This window comes from Scyliorhinus canicula, chromosome 13, assembly GCF_902713615.1.
Source record: "Scyliorhinus canicula chromosome 13, sScyCan1.1, whole genome shotgun sequence".
In the NCBI taxonomy this organism is placed as follows: Eukaryota; Metazoa; Chordata; class Chondrichthyes; order Carcharhiniformes; family Scyliorhinidae; genus Scyliorhinus; species Scyliorhinus canicula.
Window position 1 is genome coordinate 153,612,301 of NC_052158.1, and position 23,750 is coordinate 153,636,050.

The 23,750-nt window shown below is 46.8% G+C and overlaps 2 protein-coding genes across 3 annotated transcripts in view; one reads left to right on the forward strand and one right to left on the reverse strand.

Annotated features, from left to right (window-relative positions):
• Positions 1-23,750, reverse strand: part of LOC119975466 (membrane-spanning 4-domains subfamily A member 8-like) — a 252,233-nt gene that overhangs the window by 125,878 nt on the left and 102,605 nt on the right. The window lies entirely within an intron of this gene.
• The window catches only part of LOC119975468 (membrane-spanning 4-domains subfamily A member 8-like), a 31,879-nt gene continuing 23,085 nt past the window's right edge, over positions 14,957-23,750 (forward strand). The window contains exons 1-2 of one of the 2 annotated variants that reach the window (XM_038815161.1): positions 14,957-15,125; positions 19,298-19,501. In XM_038815161.1, the coding sequence (XP_038671089.1) occupies positions 19,313-19,501 (189 nt within the window). In that variant the 5' untranslated portion in view covers positions 14,957-15,125; positions 19,298-19,312. Of the gene's footprint in view, positions 15,126-15,535; positions 15,594-19,297; positions 19,502-23,750 lie in introns of those variants that run through there. The other variant, XM_038815160.1, reaches the window with a different exon arrangement.

The following is a 23,750-nucleotide window of genomic DNA, read 5'->3' on the forward strand; positions in this document are numbered from 1 at the left end:
GCTAAGTTCCGCACGCATGAATGCGGACTCAACCGGGATCTGGGATTCATGTCGCATTACATTCGGCCCCCACCAACAAGCCTGGACTTGCAGAGGCCTACCGACTGAACTGGCTTGGGACAATTCACACCTCTTTAACCTGGAGTTACCTCTCTCTCTGCATCTTTGATGATTTGATTGCCTGCAGGTGCTCGCATTCCGGGGCATCTCTGACTGTGTCTATATAAACATTTCTGGAACAAGCCTTTCCATTCACCTGAAGAAGGAGCCGTGCTCCGAAAGCTCGTGTTTGAAACAAACCTGTTGGACTTTAACCTGGTGTTGTAAGACTTCTTACTGTGCCAACATTATTGAGACAACGTCAGAACAGTTTTCTAAACATAATATCTTACCCAGTCTGACTCCAGATCCATAACTTCCCTCTGAAGTGGCTGATTCAGTTGTCAAGAATGCAAACCAGCACCAGCTTTCCAAGGATAATTAGGGAAGGGTATTTGGACAATGTCAGAGGCACTCACATCCCGTGATTTATTTTATTTTATTTATTTAACTTTTTAAAATTTAGAGTACCCAATTCTTTTCTTTTTCCAATTAAGGGGAAATTTAGCCTGGCCAATCGACCTGCCCTGCACATCTTTGGGTTGTGGGGATGGGACCCACGCAGACACGGGGAGAACGTGCAAACCCCGCGCGGATAGTGATCCATGGCCGAGATCGAACCCGGGTCCGCAGCGCCGTGAGGCAACAGATCCCCGAGATTTATTTTTTAAACAATAGTCATTTAGAATTCAGCCACATGGGGCTGGTTTAGCACAGGGCTAAAGAGCTGGCTTTTAAAGCAGACCAAGGCAGGCCAGCAGCACGGTTCAATTCCCGTACCAGCCTGCCCGAACAGGTGCCGGAATGTGGCGACTAGGGGCTTTTCACAATAACTTCATTTTGAAGCCTACTTGTGACAATAAGCCATTTTCATTTCACATGAAAAATTGTCAAAAACCACATATACTTGCGTTTTGAAAGGTAGCTGTAGTTCCATTCATTCCAAATGTGACTGAATTTTTTTATAATTGTAAAACCTGTCCAGCATTCGATTTCCTAAAGCCGGAGAACGAACTTCCGAACTCTTCAAATATTCCAACTCCAAAGGGCTGATACCCGGTTCGAATTCAGTCAAAATTGGCTGATATCTATAAATAACACTGGACCTGCTCCACCAACCCATCGCCTGAGAAATGAGGATGGGATTTAACCCTTATAGATTTGGGACGAGGCAGTGGCGTAGTGGTATTGTCATTGGACTAGTAACCTAGGAACCCAGCAGAATGAGCTAAGGACTGGGGTTTGAATCCCATCACGATAGGTCGTGGAATTTATACTCAATAAAATATCTGGAATTAAAATTCTAATGATGACCATGAAGAAACACCATCTGCTTCACTGGAAGGAAGGAAATCGGCCATCCTTACCTGGTCTGGTCCACAGAAAATGCCCTCTGAAATGGCCTCGCAAGTGGTATTCAACCGCTACGAAAACACAAGAGGAATGAAACCAGAGGGACCACCTGACATCAACCCACTCACCGGAAACAATGATGGCGAACCCAGCCCTGTCGACCCTGCAAAGTCCTCCTTACTAACATTTGGCTTGTGCCAAAGTTAGGAGAGCTGTCTCACAGACTAGCCATACTCACAGACTCCTGCAACTGCTTGCATTCAAAGCATTGTCTTGCATCTTTGACCTAGTCTATATATATGTTTCTGGAACATACATCTTCATTCACCTGAGGAAGGAGCAGTGCTCCGAAAGCTAGGGATTTGAAAGTTGGACTTTAACCTGGTGTTGGCAGACTTCTTACTGTGCTCACCCCAGTCCAATGCCGGCATCTCTACATCAAAGAAAAGTACCGCACAGGGACAAGCTCTTCGGCCCTCCAAGCCAGTTGCGATCATAGAATCATTGAATCGTAGAATTCATAGAATTTACAGTGCAGAAGGAGGCTATTCGGCCCATCGCATCTGCACCGGCCCTTTAAAGAGCACCCTACTCAAGCCCAAACTTCCACTCTATCCCTGTAATACAGTAACTCCCACCTAACCTTTTGGATACTAAGGGCAATGTAGCATGGCCAGTCCGCCTAGCCTGCACATCTTTGGACTGTGAGAGGAAACCGGAGTACCCGGAGGAAACCCACGCAGACACAGGGAGAATGTGCAGAATCTGTACAGACAGTGACCCAAGCCGTGAATCGAACCTGAGACCCTGGAGCAGTGAAGCAACAGTGCTAACCACTATGCTACCTTGCCTCCCTAACTAAACAAAAACCTTCTGCCCTTCCTCGGTCTATATCCCTTTATTTCCTCCCTATTAATGTACCCATCCGATGCGTCTTAAATGTTGTTAATGTGCCTGCTTCCACCACATCGTCTGGCAGTGCGTTCCAGGCACCCACCACTCTTTGCATGAAAGACTTACCCCACACATCTCCCTTAAACTTTCCCCCTCTCACCTTGAACCTCTGCCTCCTTGTAATTGACTCTGTCACCCTTGGAAAAATAATAATAATCATCGCTTATTGTCACAAGTAGGCTTTAATGAAGTTACTGTGAAAAGCCCCTAGTCGCCACGTTCCAGCACCTGTTCGGGGAGGATGGTATGGGAATTGATACCACGCTGCTGCCTTGTTCTGCATTACAAGCCGGCTGTTTCACCCACTGTGGTAAACCTGCCGCTAAAAATGACCTTTATTGTCACCAGTAGGCTGACATTAATACTGTAGTGAAATTACCGTGAAAAGACCCTAGCCGCCACATTCTGGCGCCTGTTTGGGTGCAGAGAAGCTGGTACGGGAATTAAACCCATGCTGCTGGCCTGGTTTTGCATCACAAACCAGCTGTCTAGCCCACTGAGCTAAACCAGCCCCCTGACTATCCACCCTGTCTATGCGTCTCATAATTTTGTAGACCTCTACCGGGTCTCCCCTCAGCCTCGGTCTTTCCAATGAAAGCAATCCTAGTTTATTAAACCTCTCCTCATAGCCAACACCCTTGAGACCCGGCAACATCCTGGCGAACCTTCTTTGCATTCTCTCCAAAGCTTCCACGTCCTTCTGATAACGTAGTGATCAGAACTGCACGCAATATTCCAAATGTGTCCTAACCAAGGCTTTATATAGCTGCAACATGATTTCCCAACTCCTGTACTTAATGCCCTGGCTGAAGAAGACACGCATGCCATATGCCTTCTTAATCACCTTGGCCACCTGTATTGCCACTTTTAGGGAACTGTGGACCTGCACGCCCAGTTCCCTCCGTATGTTAATGTTCCTAAGGGTTCTGTCATTTCCAGTATAATTTGTACCTAGATTTGATCCTCCAAAATGCATCACCTCACATTTGCTCAGATTAAATTCCATCTGCCATGTATGTGCCCAAGTCTCCAAATGATCGATTTGATCAGCAACTCTGCCAATCTTCATGTAATCCGTAAACCTTACCCTGCTTCCTTCCTTAAACAAGGGAATAACATTGGCTATTCTCCAGTCTCTGGAACCCTGCCTGTGGTTAAAGAGGATGTGAAGGTATCTGATAAGGCCCCAGCTACATCTCCCCTTACCTCCCGCAGTAGCTTAGGATAGATCCCATCCGGCCCCGGGAACCTGTCTACCTTAATGCAACTTAAGACTCAACACTTCCACCTTTGATATATTGACATTCTCAAGAGTGTTCACGCACCTATCCCTGACCTCAACATCCGTCACATCCTCCTCCCCGGTGAATACCGATACAAAGTACTCATTAAGGATTTCCACACTTCCTTGGTTCCACGCATAACATCCCTCCATTGTCCTTGAGTGGGCCTACTCTTTCTCTTGCTACCCTCTTGCTCCTAATATATGCATAAATAGCCTTGGGATTCTCCTTGACCATGTTTGTAAAGACATTTCACAGCCACTTTTGGCCCTCTTAATCCCATGTTTAGGTACCTTCCTACTTTCACTGAACTCCTCAAGGGCTTTGTCAGTTTTTAGACGCCGAGACCTACCGTATGTTTCTTTTTTTCTTTTGACGAAGCTCACAATTTCCCTTGTCCTCTATGGTTCCTGAATCCTGCCATTTCTATCCTTCATCTTTGGGCGGACACATGCCTGTCCAGCACTTTGGGCAGCACGGTAGCATTGTGGTTAGCACAATTGCTTCACAGCTCCAGGGTCCCAGGTTCGATTCCCGGCTTGGGTCATTGTCTGTGCGGAGTTTGCACATTCTCCCTGTGTCTGCGTGGGTTTCCTCTGGGTGCTCCGGTTTCTTCCCACAGTCCAAAGATGTGCAGGTTAGGTGGATTGGCCATGCTAAATTGCCCTTAGTGTCCAAAATTGACCTCAGTGTTGGGTGGGGTTGCTAGGTTATGGAGATAGGGTGGAGGTGTGGGTTTGGGTAGGGTGCTCTTTCCAAGAGCCGGTGCAGACTCGATGGGCCGAATTGCCTCCTTCTACACTGTAAATTCTATGATTCTATGATTCAGTCAACTAACCTTGAAAAGCCCCCCACATTTCAGGCATGGATTTGCCCTCAAATAGCCACTCCCAATCCCTGTCTAATATGGATGTAATTGGCCCTCGCTCATTAAGCGCCCTCACCCGCGAGCCACTCTTGTTTTTTTCCATGACGACCCAAAATCCTATGGAATTATGGTCACTAAACCCAAAATGCTGCCCCACTGAAACATCAATCAGCTGAGCTGGCTCATTCCCCAATACCAAGTCTAGTATGGCTCCCTCCCTGGTTGGATTGTATGAATAAGCCCTCCTGGCCATGAAGAATCCAGCACGAGTTTAAGAATAGAAAGAAATAAAATGTTTTCACAATAACGCAGCAGCCGCCGCAGCAGCAGCAGCAGCAGCAGCAGCAGCAACAGCAGCAGCAACAGCAGCAGCAGCAGCCGCAGCCGCAGCAACAGCAGCAGCAGCAACAGCAGCAACAGCAGCAGCAACAGCAGCAGCAGCAACAGCAGCAGCAGCAGCAGCAGCAGCAACAGCAGCAGCAACAGCAGCAGCAGCAACAGCAGCAGCAGCAGCAACAGCAGCAACAGCAGCAGCAACAGCAGCAGCAGCAACAGCAGCAGCAGCAGCAGCAGCAGCAACAGCAGCAGCAGCAGCAGCAGCAGCAACAGCAGCAGCAGCAATAGCAGCAGCAGCAGCAGCAGCTGCCCTTGCTGCTCACTCCTCTCCAGCTGGTTCCAAACTGGCCAGCTTTATTTATGCAGGGAATCTGCTAATGATTTCTTCTCCCCCCCCCCCCCCCCCCCCCCCCCCTCATTGGGGAAGCTCATGCTCCCAAAGGATAATGGGATTGCCATTAGTCCCAGCCAGTGGTAAGCAGGCAGGTTATAACACTATCTAGCCCCACTGACTTCGGGAGAATCCCAGCCCATATCTCTGCCCTAACTGCCATCTCTGCCCTTGCACACTTCAGAAAGATTTAAGACTAAGAACCTTACCTTGCTTGTTCTCCTCACAGTGCCTTGTTTTTGGTTAGAGGAGGAGGGAGAGAGGGAAACACTAATGCAATGTTTTGGGCTTAACCGCTCCTTGATACCAGTTTTTCGGTTACCCACAGTACAGTCAAGGTGACTGAGTTAACTTCTCCCAGAATCCTCTTCTGCCATCACTGCTCGGATGCTCAGCTTGGGTTCCGCCAGGGTCACTCAACTTCTGACCTCATTACAGCCTTGGTTCAAACATGGAAAAAAAAGCTGGATGCTAGAGGTGAGGGTGACTGCCCTTGATGCAAGGCAGCATTTGACCGAGCATGGCATCAAGGAGCCCTAGCTTCACTGGAATCAATGGGAATCACGGGTAAACGCTCCACTGGTCGGAGTCATACCTGGCACAAAGGAAGATGGTTGCAGTGCTTACGTCAATTATCTCAGCTCCAGGACATCACTGCAGGAGTTCCTCAGGATAGTGTCTCAGGCCCAATCACCTTCAGCTGTTTCATCAAGGACCTCCCTTCCATCATATGGTCAGAAGGGGGGATGTTTACGGATGACTGCACAATGTTCAGCACCATTCGCAGTCCATGTCCAAATGCAGCAAGATCAGCACAATATCCAGGCTTGGGCTGGCAAGTGGCAAGTTCGCGCCACATAAGGGCCAGGCAATGATCATCTTCTGCAAAAGAGGATCTAACAATAGCCACTTGACATTCAATGGCATTACTATCACTGAATCCCCCTCAGTCAACATCCTGGGTTCCCATTGACCAGAAACTAAACTGGACTAGCCAGACAGCTCCTGTGGCTACCAGGACAGGTCAAAGGTTAGGAATCCTACGGCAAGTAACTCACCTCCTGACCTTCCAAAGCCTGTACATCATCTACAAGTCAGGAGTGTACTGGAATACTCTCCACTTGCCTGGATGAGTGCAGCTCCAACAACACGCAAGATGCTCAAAACCATCCAGGACAAAGCAGCCTCGCTTGATTGCTCCTCCTTCCACAAACATTCAAACCCTCCACCACCAACGAACAGTGGCAGCCGTTATTGCAGAAACACTGCACTAACTTACCAAGTTTCCTTAGTCAGCATCTTCCAAACCCACGGCCACTACCATCTATAAGCAGATACCTGGGAATACCACCACCTAGAGGTCCCCCTCCAAGTCACTCACTATATATCTCGTTCCTTCACTGTCGCTGGGAAAACATCCTGGAACTCCATCCCCAACAGCACAGTGGGAGTACCTGCACCTCAAGGACTGCAGTGATTCAAGAAGGCAGCTCACCACCACCTTCTGAAGGGCAACTAGGGATGGGCAATAAATGCTGGCCTAACCAGCGACGCCCACATCCCGTGAATAAATTTTTTAAAGGTTTCGGAACTCTCCAACTCAAGGATTTTGGGTGTTGTGTACAGGCAATGGGAAGATGCTGAAGGATATTCAGTGTCAGAGAGACATGCAGGTCCAAATACGCGAGGAATAAAACTGGTCTTGAAGGTGAAGGTGAAATAGTCAAAACGGCAGCCAATTCTGCACGTCCAAAGGTCATGAATATTGTCTTGAAAACGTGCTGCTGAATGGCTATGCCTCAGTTTGTGATTCTTCCTGAATTAAACCTTGTTTCTGAAGGATTCCATTGTAAACATTAGAATACTGATTACGTTATTGGACTAACAATAGAGAGGTTTTGGCTAATGAGATGCAGAAAGAGTTCAAGTCTCACTGGGCTTGTGAGGAATTTAAATTCACTTGAATGAATCCATCAAGGCAGAAATTTAAAAAATAGTTTCTGGCTGGTGAACATGTGACAATGGTCATAAAAGCCCCGTGTTGTTGTGCAACTCTGCAATTGATACATTCAGCATGATCACTATGTAGCCACAGGAGCTGCGGTGTGGGAATGCAGAAATCCCAGTCACAGTCCAGCACGGAAGCTAGCTGGAGTTTAACTTATTTCCGATTTGGTCGGCTGAAATGCAAATAGATTGTGAAATATAAATTCTTAAAGAGTTTTCTTACATTAGCATGTGCACAGACCATTCCAGTAACAACACTGCAAATGCCACAGCTGTTGAAGATTTAGGCACAGGTTAACAGAGCCAAGCCATCAGTATAAACAGAGATAGGAATCATATTTAATAGGACGCTGATCTGGCTTTGCCTATTGCACAACATCACTCCAAAATCATGAGGCGGCAGACAGTAGCACAGTGGGTAGCATTGTTGCCTCGCAGCGCCAGGGTCCCAGGTTCGATTCCCGGTTTGGGTCACTGTCTGTGCGGAGTCTGCACGTTCTCCCCGTGTCTGCATGGGTTTCCTCCGGGTGCTCCGGTTTCCTCCCACAAGTCCCGAAAGACGTGCTGTTCGGTGAATTGGTAATTCTGAATTCTCCCTCTGTGTACCCGAACAGGCGCTGGAATGTGGCGACTCGGGGCTTTTCACAGTAACTTAATTGCAGTGTTAATGTAAGCCTACTTGTGACAATAAAGATTATTACTGGACTTCCATGACATGGGAGGGATTCTCTGCTGCCTCATGACAGCAAGATTTGCGAACGGGCGGGAGGGGGAAGAAAAAATGGGATTGGGGCCCTGTGCCGATTCTGAAGCGATGCTCTGGTCCCCCAATGGCGGCGGCATCGAGGTTCGCTCACTGCACCGGGGGTCCCATGCAAATCTATGATTGCCGTCGATTCACCTACGATTAACGGGTTGGACAACAGATGCTCGACCCCTCTCAGGCAGGAGTCATGTGGGCATGAATGGTCGCAAGTATTTAGGAGCGGGGTTCAGGCGCCCATGGCCGTTGCAGTGGGGCAAGAAGGTAAGAAAGCTCTCTAAATTTTTCAGCTTTGCTTTGGGGTGTCAGCCTGGACTGCAGGGCGTAGCAGGGAACAACGTGGTGGCAGGTCCGTGCGCTCGGGGTGTCCCCCTTGGGGTCGGGGTGACCTGGCTCAGACCCCATTGCTGTGGTATGTAATTTAAACCTGCCTCATTGCTTCAACGTCCAGGATCCTGGCTGTTCACACTGCTGACTGCTCACAGTATCCTATGAATGATCAGAGAGTTTCAAGTCTTGTCGGAACCCAGCCAGCCTGCCCTTGGAGAAACCCTCAGACCCCATATAAGTTCGGCCAGTAAGGGGAGTGTAAATACACTGGTTGTAAATGAAACTTTGTTCTTACATTTACTCGGTTTGGACTCGCGCGTCCTTATCGAGCTCACCCCAAATAAAGGACACATGCACCATGGACGTTGGAACCCTCCCTGGCACACAGTCCCTCTCAGAGTAGAAGCCTCACCAGTGACACTATCAGCTCGCCCACTCCTCAGGATTACGAGCTCTCCCAAGCGCTGCCTGTCCATCGCACTCCTGCTCCCATCCACAGCACCCCCACCCCCAGCCAGGAAATCTGACCATCTATCTGTCACTCCCAGTCTGTAACACCCAAGGTTCCACATCACACTGCAGCTAAGCTTCCGGCAAACACACACATCCCTCACTCACGCCCACCTGTAGGACCTGTCCGAACACAAACCTCTCAGCATGGAGGCAATTGGCAGCACACGTTGACCATCTCCACCACTGTCCGAGCTGCCACCCTGCTGCCGGTATAACACACAGCCCGCCAATGAGGAGACTGATTAGGGAAACAGGACAGGTGCCACAGAGCACATCGCTGACACTGATTGTGGCAGCCACAATACCCCTGTTGACAGGGACGGCCGATAAGGATAGAGGCTCCTCACATCACAGGCCCAGTGACACTCACTGAAGGGGACAGATAGGAACATCCCAAAGCAGTTTTGAAGGAAATTAAAGAAGTTTTTCATTCTTCATTGGAATAGATGATGAAGTCCAATCCAAGACTGGGGTCCTAAATCTAAACATAGGAAGCTACAAAGTTATGGGAGCTGGGTGAGTTGGCTGTGATGGACTGGGTAACTTCATTGAAAGGCAAGACAGTGGATCAGCAATGGCTAATATTCAAGGGGCGAATAAATGCTCTGCCGCAGTTATACATTCCTTTCTGACACTAAAGCACGTCGGCAAAAGAGGCCGCCTGTGGCTCACGAAATAAATTAGATCGAATGAGGGGTCCGACAAAGTTGCAAGGAAAAGTAGCAATCCTGAGAGTTGGGAGCAGTTTAGAATTCAGCAAAGGTGGACTGAGAGATTGATTAATAGGGAAAAATAGAGTATGAGAGTTAACTTGCAAGCAACGTACAAGCAGACTGTTAAAGCTTCTATAGGTATGTGAAAAGAAAAGGATTATTGAAGACAAATGTAAATCCCTTACAGTCTGAAACAGGAGAATTTATAAAAGTGAACAAGGATACGGGAGAGCAATTAAACTAATACTTTAATTATGTCTTCACAGGGGAAGGCACAAATAACTTCCCAGAAATATTATAGAGGAATTAAGGAAATTGGTGTTACTGAAAAAATGGTGTTGGAAAAATTAATGGAACTGAAATCTGATAAATCCCCAGGGCCTGATAATCTACATCTCAGGGTTCTAAAGGAGGTGGCCATGAAATTATTGGATGTATTAGTTGTCATCTTCCAAAATTCATTAGATTGCGGAACAGTGCCGGCTGATTGAAGGATGGAAATGCAGCCCAGCTATTTGAAACAGGATGGATGGAGAAAACAGAGAAACCCGGGACAGTTAATCGAACATCAGTAGTAGGGAAAATGCTAGAATCTATTATAATGGGCGGCAAGGTAGCACACTGGTTAACACTGTTGCTTCACAGCGCCAGGGACCTGGGTTCAATTCCCGGCTTGGATCACTGTCTGTGTGGAGTCTGCATGTTCTCCCCGTGTCTGCGTGGATATCGTCCGGGTGCTCCGGTTTCCTCCCAGAAGTCCCGAAAGACGTGTTTGTCAGGTGAGTTGGACATTCTGAATTCTCCCTTGGTGTACCCGAACAGGCGCCGGAATGTGGTGACTAGGGGATTTTCACAGTAACTTCATTGCAGTGTTAATGTAAGCCGACTTAGACCAGTGTTCTTCAAACTTTTTTTCCGGGGACCCATTTTTACCAACCGGCCGACCTTCGGGACCCAACCCGGCCGACCTTCGCGACCCATGCCGGCCGATCTGAGCGACCCACCATTTTCTCTTACCTTGTTTGCTGCTGACAAAAATGGAGGAAATGGTTTTGGGTCCCTTTGGCCCTCGGACACGCTCCTCCAATGGAACCTGTTGGATGAAGGTGAAGCCTTCCGGTGTCGGAAAGTATGGCGTCTCCATCTGCCCAAAGTTTTGAATTTTTTTCCTGTAAAGTTTTATCAAGTAAACCCCCGCCCCAAACTTGTAAAAAAAGATAAAGAAGAAAATGAGTAAAATAAATGAAAAAAATGAATAACCCCCCCCCCCCCCCCCCCAATTTGTAAAACAAATAAAATGAATAAAATAAGTGAAAGAAAATCAAATGAATAAAATAAATAAATATAGGAATAAAAACCACTACAGAACTTGTGAAACAAAAAGCTGCAACAGTTTTAAAAAATAGCGGTCGCATTGTGCATGTGTGCCCGATTATCGACGCGCATGGGCAATGCAACCGAATTTTTTGACATGTTCGCGGAATGCGCATGCGTGCCGATCATCCTGCGCGCATGCGCAATCCGGCTGAATTTTCTTTTACCATATTCGCACCGGCTTGCAGCCGGCATTATGAAAAGCCCTGCGTGGGGCCTTGCGCGATCGGGAGCGCCGCGCTCCGCGACCCTCCCGACACCCACCCGCAACCCACCCGCGGGTCGCGCCCCCGACTTTGAAGAACACTGATTTAGACCATAAGACATAGGAGCAGAATTAGGCCATTCGGCCCATTAAGTCTGCTCCGGCATTCAATCATTGCTGACGCTTTTCTCATCCCCATTGTCCTGCAGTCTCCCCATAACCCCTGACCCCCTTATTAATCAAAAACCTATCTATCTCTGTCTTAAAGACACTCAGTGATTTTGCCTCCACAGCCTTCCACGGCAGAGTTCCACAGATTTCCCACTCTCTGGCTGAAGAAATTCCTGCTCATCTCTGTTTTAAAGGATCGCCCCTTTAGTCTGAGATGGTGTCCTCTGGTTCCAGTTTTTCCTACAAGTGGAAACATCCTCTCCACATCCACTCTATCCAGACCTCACAATAAATCTATTACTTCCCCCCACACTCTTTCTGACCCACCCTCTACCTAAATGCACAGAACACAGGCACACAAAGGGAAGAGGAAAAGGGATTAAAATTGAAGAAAGAGAGATGAGTGCCCTTGTTGCTGATATTTCCCCGGATGTGGAATGCTGAAACCACCAGTTTCTTTGGACCTTCTGGCTGAAACACTCAGGCTGGACTCTCAGGCTGTGGAATTCGCTCTAGGGAGTCAATTTCATAGAATTTACAGTGCAGAAGGAGGCCATTCGGCCCATCGAGTCTGCACTGGCTCTTGGAAAGAGCACCCTACCCTATCCCAATAACCCAGTAACCCCACCCAACACTAAGGGCAATTTTGGACGCTAAGGGCAATTTATCATGGCCAATCCACCTAACCTGCACATCTTTGGACTGTGGGAGGAAACCGGAGCACCCGGAGGAAACCCACGCACACACGGGGAGGATGTGCAGACTCCGCACAGACAGTGACCCAAGCCGGAATCGAACCTGGGACCCTGGAGCTGTGAAGCCATTGTGCTATCCACAATGCTACTGTGCTGCCCTTGTATTAACCCGGGCCTTAACACGGAAGATGCACTTCAGGTCTGTTCAATTCTCATTTGTTTCCATCTCTCCCCCCACTCCCACCCAATGTCTCTCAGCATCACTGAGATAAAAATAAAGTTCTTCACATGAGACTTCAAAAAAGGATTTACCAACCACTTACTCTGCTCAGCTAGCGGCTGAATTGGATCCTTAAGATCCCTTCTCCCCACTCCAACTCAGCTCTTAGCTTGGATTTTTAAAACCAGTTTCCAGTCCCACTGGAACGTCTACCAGCCCGGTAGAGGAGAATACAGGATATTCAAGTGGGGTGTTTGAGAGAGATTCCAACAGAGCCAGCTACCTTTAGCTCTGACCAAAAAAAACTGAAAGCAAAAACACGCAGCATCACATGGTAATGAGCATTCCGGAATGATCAACACCCATCAGCATCCGGGGTCTGTTAAGACCCAGGAAGTTAAAATAGCTGGTTGGCTGCCAGCCAAGTCCATCAAGATGAGTCCATCATTGGGCCAGACCAAACAGCACATTGTACTGGAGGGGGGAGGGGGTTCCTTCCTTTTTAAAATTAAAGGAGAAGTCCATTTGAAGGCAGAGACCCCAGTTCTTGTTCATGTACAAACAAAGGAACAGGAAATGAAAGGAAAACCAGGGGACTGACAAGGATTCACAAGAGGATCCTTACACGGTGAATGTTAAATGTATCACAATTGTATTGAAGAGCTTCCAAATGCAACATGGTCCGCCAGTCTCTAAAAGCCAGGAGCTGGATTTCCAGAATTGTCAGTACAGACGTGGGTTTGCAATTTCCCCAAGGTCTGTTTTATCACCACCCCCCCCCCCTTTCCCTGCAACCCCCCCCCCCCCCCCCCCCCCCGCCCTGGCACCAATTACCTGCATTTTACCCTCTCGCCACAGGCCTTAGCACCCGATTTTATATCTCTCTCTCAGATCCCCTCCCCCTCCCCGCAGCCCCCATTGATTCCTGTCTGGGCCCGCCAACACAGACCCACAACACCTCTCACACGCCGCCAATCTTCCCCTACTTACCTTGCATCCAGCCCCTGGCTTTTTGACTGGATGCAGTTCCAGCAGTGGCCACTTCTCCAGGGGCACTGCTGGGATCAGACGGGGCAACTGCCCCAAATGAGGATGGGAGGGCCACATCCAGGTAATTGACAATCCTCAGATAATTAACTGGTTGCAGACAACCATCCAGAGTGGGAATAAGTTCCCCGCCAACAGGTTCAGTGACAACCCCAACATCACATTAAATTTTGCGGATAATTTCTACAATGATGACAGATTTCCTCACGGAGGGACATCAGTTCGCAGATGGCCTTTTACAACCATCTGGTATTTACCTATTAACCATGCTTGCGTGTTTATATGATGAATTTATTTAATTTCCTGAATTTAAATTCCTCAGAGGACACTCATATCTCAGGCCCATTAGTTACATTAGTATTATCATTCAGCTTCTGTTCCTGATCTCAGTGACTCATCCTTTAAAACATGTTTCAGATTCATTCATGTGGTTATCCTTTCCACATCAGTCTCTGGTTGCAGAATAACATCAAAATTGCTCCTGAGGGTGGATCTTGGATTAAGGTGACAATGTAAGATTCAAAATAAATTAAAAACCTGTGAGAGATGTAAAAATGATCAGTGTTGCCGAATTTCAACTTCTGTAGAATGTCGAGATCCATTTCACAAGGCGTAATCTAACCGAATGGGATAGAATCCCATAGCGCAGAAAATTAGCCGGGTGGCCCCAGCGCTCAGAGTGCCAAGGGGCACCCCACCATCTAACACCCATCCAGGTAGCCACAGCAGGGAACTCCCCGACAATCCCCATTTAGCCCCATTTTCTACATTGAGGAGCTCTACTCGCCGGAAATCCTCAGCGCAGTGAGAGGCCGGAACGCCTTTGTTAAATGAAGTCCTGGTCTCTCGAGCCCACGAAGCGATCTCCAAACCCCCCAATGCCCCAACTCACTTATGGGGGCCACCCCACACTCTCCAACTCCGACGCAGGGCACCCCCGGCCTGACCGCTGCCCATAAAATGCCAGCTTAGCACCTTGGCAATGCCAGCCTGGTGCCCTGACAGTGTCCCTGCCAGCTGGCAGTGCCTTGGCACCCATATGGCACTGCCAAGGTTCCAGGGTGGCACTTCCGGGATAGCCAGGTGGCACCAGCAGCGTCTGGATGCCACATTGCCAGGAGGGTAACCATCTGGTGGCCTCCAATCCCCTGGGAGACACCCACGAGTGCCTTCCATCTGGTCGTTGTGGAGACCAGCACTGAGCCAGGCACTTGCCCAAGGTCTCCAAGGGGAGGGAGCTCGATCCCACACCTTGGTTAGATTGTGGGCACGCATATTGGAGTGAGGCTGGCTGTCTCCCTCTAATATGCAGATTTCCCAGAAAACCATCCCGCGCACAAGACGGTTAGATCTCGCGAGATGTAACGAGCCGGGTAGCTCCCGGAAGTGGGATCTCCCGGCATCCACCGGTCGCGATGCGCCGCGCTGCTTTTCAATGCAACCGGTCGATCCCGCCCATTGTATCTGCTCAATTCCTTTTTTCACATCACAGGGTGAATTCCTAAATCATGAGAAATGTTTATATAAAATAGCATTGCATAAATAATTGTTGGATGTGGATCTAATCAGCATTTTCAAAATTCATTTCTTGGATTGGCAATCAGCAGCATATTGCAACACCTTTGCGACTTACCTGCACTTGAAATGGAAGCCACCTGTCTCGCCCGACCTTCCTGACTCAGGCCGAGTAACCGAAGAGGCAAACACGCTCCTGACTCTAGTTTTGAAGTGTAAAAGGAGCAGAGTGAGGGAGGACAAAGCCCCCTTTTATGGCGCAAGTTTAAAGGTCCCATCGTAAGCGAGGTGAGTTTCGAAGTTAAATGAATGGTCTGTTGGGGCGGTATCGAGGGAGCTTCAGTTGGGTTTCTCCCTTTAAGGTTATGTTGTTCGGGCAGTTTCCTTTGAAGCCTTTTCAAATGTCCTTTTCCCCATTTTTATCTGCCTTCCCTAAAGACAGACGAGTGGATCAGTCGTGGGAAATAATGGGACTGGAGTTGAAACATGGCGGAGAAGTGGGGCACATGGTCTGTTCCTGTGCCATTTATTCCACATATTTCCAAGTCATTTTCGCAAGTTTCCAATTGCTGACGTGAAGAACAGATCTTAAATACAAAGCTGAGCCTCAGGGCATTAATCACCATCACAGGGGGTGGAGACTGTAAGATCTATCCGTCATTAACAGCTGATGATACAATTACATTTGGGTTAGTCACCACACTTGGCTTTGGTTGAAACGTACCTGAGTGAGAAACTGACTCTTCCCAGAGTAAGGTAAGATTAATGTAATATCTCCAATTCATCCTGTTCATTATGGGTCCCTGTATTTCTTGAAAGTTTTCATCATTATTGACGAGTCTGAACCCTGTTAGGTAACTAGAAAAGGGAGTTGTGTCATTCGCTGAAAAGGAAAATGTTTAATGCTATGGGGAAAAGGCAGAGTAATACAAGGCAAGTTGCTCGTGCAGAGAGCTAGAGGTAACCAGCGGGGCAGTACGGTAGCACAGTGGTTAGCACTGTCGCTTCACAGCGCTAGGGTTCAGGTTCGATTCCCGGCTTGGGCCACTGTCTGTGCGGGGTCTGCACGTTCTCCCCGTGTCTGCGTGGGTTTCCTCCGGGTGCTCCGGTTTCCTCCCACAAGTCCCGAAAGATGTGCTGTTAGGTGAATTGGACATTCTGAATTCTCCCTCCGGGTACCCGAACAGGCGCCGGAATGTGGCGACGAGGGGCTTTTCACAGTAACGTCATTGCAGTGTTAATGTAAACCTACTTGTGACAATAAAGATTATTGTGATTATAGATGGGTCAAATGGCCTCCTTCTGGGCTGTAACCATTCGATGATTCTATGATTTGGTGATAAGTAAAGAACCGGAATTATTAATTTGACTGTGTTGGATCATCGGGTAAACCTTGACCGTAACAGGATTGCAATTTGACATTAAGTTGGAGTCTCACCTCCACAACCCAAAGATATGCAGGGTAGGTGAATTGGCCACGCTAAATTGCCCCCTAATTGGAAATTTGTTTTTAAAAGGATAGAGATTGTACCTCCACACTGAGGAGAAGGCAGAGATTGAATTCCAATTACCTGCCCACACCCTATACTCAGAAAAGCAAGCGGAAACTCAGCCACATAAGAGTCAACAATAGTTTTCTGCTTTCTCCATGTTAACAGCGTTACAATCCCAGTTGATTTTATAACTGGACGGGCAGATCCCAGAATAGAACATTAGTCAAAAGATTGTGTCTTTTACATTTTGCTTAGAAAGCATGGAGGAGCAGAGTCACAGGACCGCTAATTAAGTAAGATTAATGTAATATCTCTAATTCATCCTGTTCATTATGGGTCCCCGAATTTCTTGAAAGTTTTCATCATCACTGATGCGTCTGGACCCTACTAGGTAACTAGAAAAGGGAGTTGTACCATTCGCTGGGCAGCACGGTAGCATTGTGGATAGCACAATTGTTTCACAGCTCCAGGGTCCCAGGTTCGATTCCGGCTTGGTTCACTGTCTGTGCGGAGTCTGCACATCCTCCCCATGTGTGCGTGGGTTTCCTCCGGGTGCTCCGGTTTCCTCCCACAGTCCAAAGATGTGCAGGTTTGGTGGATTGGCCATGATAAATTGCCCTTAGTGTCCAAAATTGCCCTTAGTATTGGGTGGGGTTACTGGGTTGTGGGGATAGGGTGGAGGTGTTGACCTTGGGTAGGGTGCTCTTTCCAAGAGCTGGTGCAGACTCGATGGGCCGAATGACCTCCTTCTGCACTGTAAATTCTATGATAATCTATGATAATTACTTTGAACAACAGAGAAAAAACAATTGTTAAACATGAAAGGTGTGCTACCCCTTACTCCCCCCCCCCCCCCTTAGCTGAACAAAAACACAGAGATTTTAAGATTGACATCAATTACAAAGTACATCTTGAGCTACATCAGTCTCAGAAACAAGGTTCCTTTAAGGACATAGTTTGGCTGTTCTCAAATACAGTCTGCCCTGAACCCAAGTTCGTGCCTGTGGATTTCTCCTTTGAATCCCAAGTCACAAGAAATGTTCAAAACACCACTCCATAAAACACCACAATTTAACATCTTCTTTATCCACAATGCGTTGCGCCAGCGGTTTGCATTCCAAACTCCAGTCCAGGTTCTCCAAATTACTCTTTCAAACAAAGCTTCCGATCCACTTTTAACAATGGATCCAGTATGCAGGTTTTACACCTCCCCTTCAGGAGTTCATGATCTTGACTGCTTAACAAACTGTTCACAATTCTTTTAACTCTCAATTCCCAGACTATTAAAATGGCAGCAAACTTTTGATTTACCTTTGAATTTTGCACTGTTTACTGCTGCTGCCTCTTTCACTCACACCACTTTGTCTGCTCCTTCCCTCGAATTCTCCTGAACAATACCTTGGCCTTGAAACTGTCTCCACCACACTTCCAGGCAATGCATTCCACATCCGAACCACTAGCTATGTGAAATTTCTTTTTCTCCCATCATACTTGCTTCTTTTTGCAAATCACTTTAAATCTGTGGCCTCTTGTTCTTGATCCTTTTCTGAGCCGGAGCAGTCAGCTGGATTTTCCGTCAGCGGGATCCTCTGTTGTGCCGGAAGCACACTCAGGCCCTTGGATTGCCCGATGGCGCGGGGGTGCCCACAATGGTTGAACCCATTGGCTGCCTGCCGGGTGGGGGCGTGCCGATCCAGAAAACAGGTGTGGCGGGACGGAGAATCCTGCCCAGCCTCTCCACCCAGCCTCCTCATGATTTTGAACATCTCCATCAAATCTCCTCTTGGCCATTTTCTCTCGAAGGAGAACAGTCCCAACCTCCCCAATCTATCCTCATACTAAAAGCTTCTCATCCCGAGAACCCCTCATGTACACCTCCTCTACACTCTCTCCCATGCATTCACAATCTTTCTGTAGTATGGCACCCAGAACTAGACACACTATTCCATGTCTAACTGGTGTCTTGTTCTTGCACTATGCCCCTACGGTACGGTAGCATGGGGGCGGTACGGTAACACAGTGGTTAGCACCGTTGCTTCACAGATCCTGGGGCCCAGGATCGATTCCCGCCTTGGGTCACTGTCTGTGCGGAGTCTGCATATACTCCCCGTGTCTGCGTGGGTTTCCTCCGGATGCTCCGGTTTCCTCCCACAGTCCAAAGATGTGCGGGTTATGTGGATTGGCCATGATTGGCCCCTTAGTGTCCAAAAAGGTTAGGTGAGGTTAGTGGGTTACGGGGGCAGGATAGAGGTGTGGGCCTCGGTACGGTACTCATTCCAAGGGATGGTACAGGCTCGGTGGGCTGAATGGCCTACTTCAGCACTGTAAATTCTATCTTTCAGTGGTTACTGAGTTACGGGGCTAGGGTGGAGATGTGGGCTTAAGTAGGTGCTCTTTCCAAGGGCCAGAGCAAACTCGATGGGTCAAATGCACTGTAAATTCTATGATTCTATGATTAATAAAGCCAGAATACTATTTGTCTCCACAAACTTTGAAATTGTCAATGCTTCTGCCAATCAGAGTTCACGTGCCAACTAATCAGCACACTCCTCCCATGCAGTGTAAATTGTTGTTTACTTTAACATTGTTTACCTTGTGTATCTGTCCAGATGATAGCAAAATGAACAGTTTTGTTAGTATGTTGCCCTTTTCTGCAACAACCAAATGATTTCCGTTCCACTACCTCACTGGCAACACCTTTGATGTTTGTACGGGAACAAATGTTGCTCAGATTTGTTTTGTATGGACAGTCGCATCTCACAGTCGCATCCGCCATTGTTGTAATCCAGAGGCTGACAGAAACTTTTGCCTGGACCTCATTTTTCCAAATAAATCAAAATATTTCTATTTCTGTATAACTGTATTTCACGAGAATTGTGTCGTACTTAACAAATGCAAGTTGAGATATGGAAATGAAGATTGGTTTACAAATCGGAAAAGACTGATTTGCTCTGCTCTAACTTTCAGACAGTTGTGGTGGAAATGGCTGACATGGCGAAGAATCATGGCTTTGCAGAAAACCAACTCCCTCCGGCACAACCACAGCCCGGTCTCCCACAGTCTGGGCAATACTTGGGAAACAGTCCTCACACCCAATCCATAACTACAATGCTCAATCAGAATAATTCTGGTGTACAGGAGATGCTCAAAGGAAAACTCAAAGCCCTGGGTGTAAGTGCACTTCTCAAATGTGGGAAAAATTGGTTATATTTTAGCGCAATGCGGATCAGAACAAAAAAAATGGGTGTCATGTAGCAATATAAAATGGCATTGATGTGGCTGACAATGCTTTGGGTTTGGTAAAACTGCAGGAGATTACCCAATGTGGAAGAAAATGATAATGTTACAATATTTGTAATCCAATGGCCAGGATTAAAGGTCTAGAAGTAGGAGATGAAATCCCACTATGGTCATTGATCCAATTAAATATATCTGGGAACAGTAATGATTGTGATATAATTAACCATGAAATGGTGCTAGATGCAGAACTAAATAAAGCACTGACTCACGGGCTTCTGGGAGAGGGCTGGAGGAGGCTGAGAGGAGAGCATAGGAGTAGTGAGAGAGTGTACAGTTGTAGATAGAGTGTAGAGGCTAGTGTTAGCAGAGTGTAGATTGTAGATTGCTAGATTATTGTTTACTGTAGGAGTAAGTGGTAGAGCTTTAATTAGTAGTGTAAAGAAAAGTTAGCTTTGTTAATGAGCTTAGCTTCTGTGGTCTTTGTGAACACTACAACATCCATCCTGATAACAGAATCACAAAAAATACCACATGGTACCAGGTGTGTGTTACTAAAAGTAAGCAGTGGAGTTTAGAAAGTGAGTTTAGCTTCTAAGACGAAATGAAGAACAATCACGGAACCACACAGATCTCGAAGACAGCACCAAGCGATTGATCATAAGATCGAAGCTCTGGAAAAAGCCAGAACACATCAGGGCGACCAGTAAACTAAGTCTAAACTGGAAAATTTCAAACAGCAATTTGAAAGTTTTTTTATCTGCCTCCGCATTGGAATCAGTTCCTGATCATCAAAATATCACGGTTCTCCTCAATTTGGCTGGGCCGCAGGCATTAGAATTATTTAATTCCCTTGAATTCACAGTGGGGATAAGAAAAAATTTGAACGGGGCATGGACAAATTTGATGTTCATTGCAAAGCGCAGGTGAATGAAACATACAAGCGCTACATGTTCAGAAAAAGGCTGCAGTGAAAAGGAGAATCGATAGATTTGTTTATAGCTGATTTAAGACTGAGAGCGCAGTCCTGTCATTTTTCCTCCATTGCGGATTCAATGTTGCAGGATCAAATAGTGTTTGGTATATGATGAGCAATTGCGAGAAAGATTACTAAGAAGGCCGATTTTGCCGTTAGAAGTAGCCATAAACCTTTGCAAGGCCAGTGAGCAAGCCACAAATGAATATGCAGAGGTCAGGGCTGAAGGAAAAGGCACCAACCCGGGAAACGTGGCCGGCGCCATTAACTCTGTGGCGCAGTTCAGAGGACAGCGCGGCACTGCTGGAGGCCATTTTGGAAATGATTCACGTGCACACGCTGTGGCCACACCCACTACAGAAAAAATTGTCCTGTGAATGGAACAAAATGCTCGCAATGCAGCTAGCTCAATCATTTTGAATCAGAATGCCGTTTTGAAGGATGAGGGGGATCTTATAGAAACATTTAAAATTATGAAGGGAATAGATAGGATAGATGCGGGCAGGTTGTTTCCACTGGCGGGTAAAAGCAGAACTAGGGGACATAGCCTCAAAATAAGGGGAAGTAGATTTAGGACTGAGCGTAGGAGGAACTTCTTCACCCAAAGGGTTATGAATCTATGGAATTCCTTGCCCAGTGAAGCAGTTGAGGCTCCTTCATCAAATGTTTTTAAGGTAAAGATAGATAGTTTTTTGAAGAATAAAGGGATTAAGGGTTATGGTGTTCGGGCCGGAAAGTGGAGCTGAGTCCACAAAAGATCAGCCATGATCTCATTGAATGGTGGAGCAGGCTCGAGGGGCCAGATGGCCTACTCCTGCTCCTAGTTCTTATATTATGTTCTTATGTAAACAACTCTAAAAAATTGTTCCATTGATATAAAAAGGTGCAGAGTATGCAAAATGCAGGACATGAAGAAAAAAACGTTAACTTCAAATCAAATGAAAAGAAAATTGCTTATTGTCACAAGTAGGCCTCAAATGAAGTTACTGTGAAAAGCCCCTAGTCGCCACATTCCAGCACCTGTTCGGGAATTGAACTGTGCTGCCGGCCTGCCTTGGTCTGCTTTCAAAGCCAGCAATTTAGCTCTGTGCTAAACCAGCCCCTGGTTCCTCTGAGTTTTCTCTGTAGGATAACTTCATGATAGAAACGATAACCAGAGTTAATGCACTGGACACTGATGATAGAACAATATTTCAATTCTCCGATTTAATTAAAGATTGGATTGTAACACTTAATATTAATGGGTCTGATGTTCCATTCAAGCTGGATACGGGTGCACATGCAAATTTAATCACAAAGGCAGATCTAAAACAAGTGAACAAGATTCCAAGAATTAAAAAATCAAATTGTAGGTTGACAGATCACAACGAGAGTGCAATAGTGACCAAAGGTTCCTGCTACCTCATGGGACAGAATGGTGGCATCTGTATGCCATTGGAATTTGAAATTGTGGATGATACAAAGTCATCACTAATTGGGGTAGATGCATGCATAAAATTGAATTTGGTACAAAGAATACACACAGCCAGAAATTTTAATGGCTCACTCAATGATAGAATTGAGGAAATATTGAGCAACTTCAAGCCTGTCTTTAGTGGAATGGGCATCTTACCATTCATGTACAGCATTAAACACAAAAATGATGCTAAGCCAGTGATACATACACCCAGAAGAGTGCCAGCGGCATTAAGGGACCGTCTGAAGGACGAGTTAGATAGAATGCAACAATGTGATATATCGAAGGTGGCTGAGCCGATAGACTGGATAAGGTCGATGGTGTGTGTGTGTAAACTAAATGGGAGACTTTAGAGTATGTATCGATCTGAAAGATTTAAATAATAACATAAGAAGAGAATACTGCCCCAGACCTAACAGAACAGATAACTGCAGAAATGGCGCATGCCAAGTATTTCACGGAATTGGACCCTTCCGAGTGATTCTGGCAACCACGCCTGGATAGTAGAAGCAGTAAATTGTGCACCTTTAACACTCCCTTTTGCCGATATTGTTTCAACCGATTACCTTTGGCATAATATCAGCTTCAGAGATCTTGCACTGTGCGATGGAGACAATCATTGAAGGAATACCAGGTGTTCGTGTATATGTAGATGATGTGATTATATGGTTCAACACTTCGGAAGGACACTGTGAGAGGCTTACGAAAGTCGTTACAAGAGTTAATTCCTATGGTTTAAAGCTGAACAGAGAAAAGTGCCAATTTGGCATCCTGAAACTAACATTTCTTGGAGATGTCATATCAAAAAAGGTTATCAATCAGATCAGGCTAAAATTCATGCCATTGGTCAGATGCCAATACCGGCGGATAAGAAGGCAATTCTACGGATCTGGGCGTAGGTAATTTTATGGGCAAATTTATTCCCAATCAGTCCAGCAGAACAACAGCTTTTAGAAATCTGATTAAAAAGAAGTTTGAATTTCTGTGGACACCTCAGCATGCAGCTGAGTGGCAAGACATGAAATAGTCACTAACTACACCTCCGGTCTTAGCATTTTCTGATTCCACGAAGGAAGCAAAAATATCAACCGATGCCAGTCAGTTTTGTTACAGAAAGGAGAAAATAATCAATGGAGACCAGTTGCATGTGCATCTCCGCTATGACTTCGACAGAGCAGAGATATGCATACATAGAGAAAGGATGCCTCGGTCTGTTAACGGGCATAAACAAGTTCCATTACTATGTGTATGGCCTGCCGCACTTCATTGTGGAAACAGACCATCATCCTCTGGTCAACATAATAATAATAATCTTGATTGTCACAAGTAGGCTTACATTAACACTGCAATTAAGTTACTGTGAAAATCCCCTAGTCGCCACATCCTGGCACCTGTTTGGGTACACAGTGGGAGAATTCAGAATGTCCAATCCACCTAACAAGCACGTCTTTCGGGGCTTGTGGGAGGAAACCGGAGCACCCGGAGGAAACCCACGCAGACAAGGGGACAACATGCAGACTCCGCACAGACCCAAGCAGAGAATCAAACCTGGGACCCTGGTGCTGTGAAGCAACTGTGCTAACAACTGTGATACCATGTCGCCCATATATATGGAATTGACGCATATGCAATTGGAAAGCGTTACATTACTCAACTGAAGCAAACTCCCAAAAGCTCAAGGGCCCTTCCTGCTCTTAATTCTGGAGCCTTCTCCCTCAGTGTAAAAGAGAAGGTGCAAGAAGAAAGGAGAG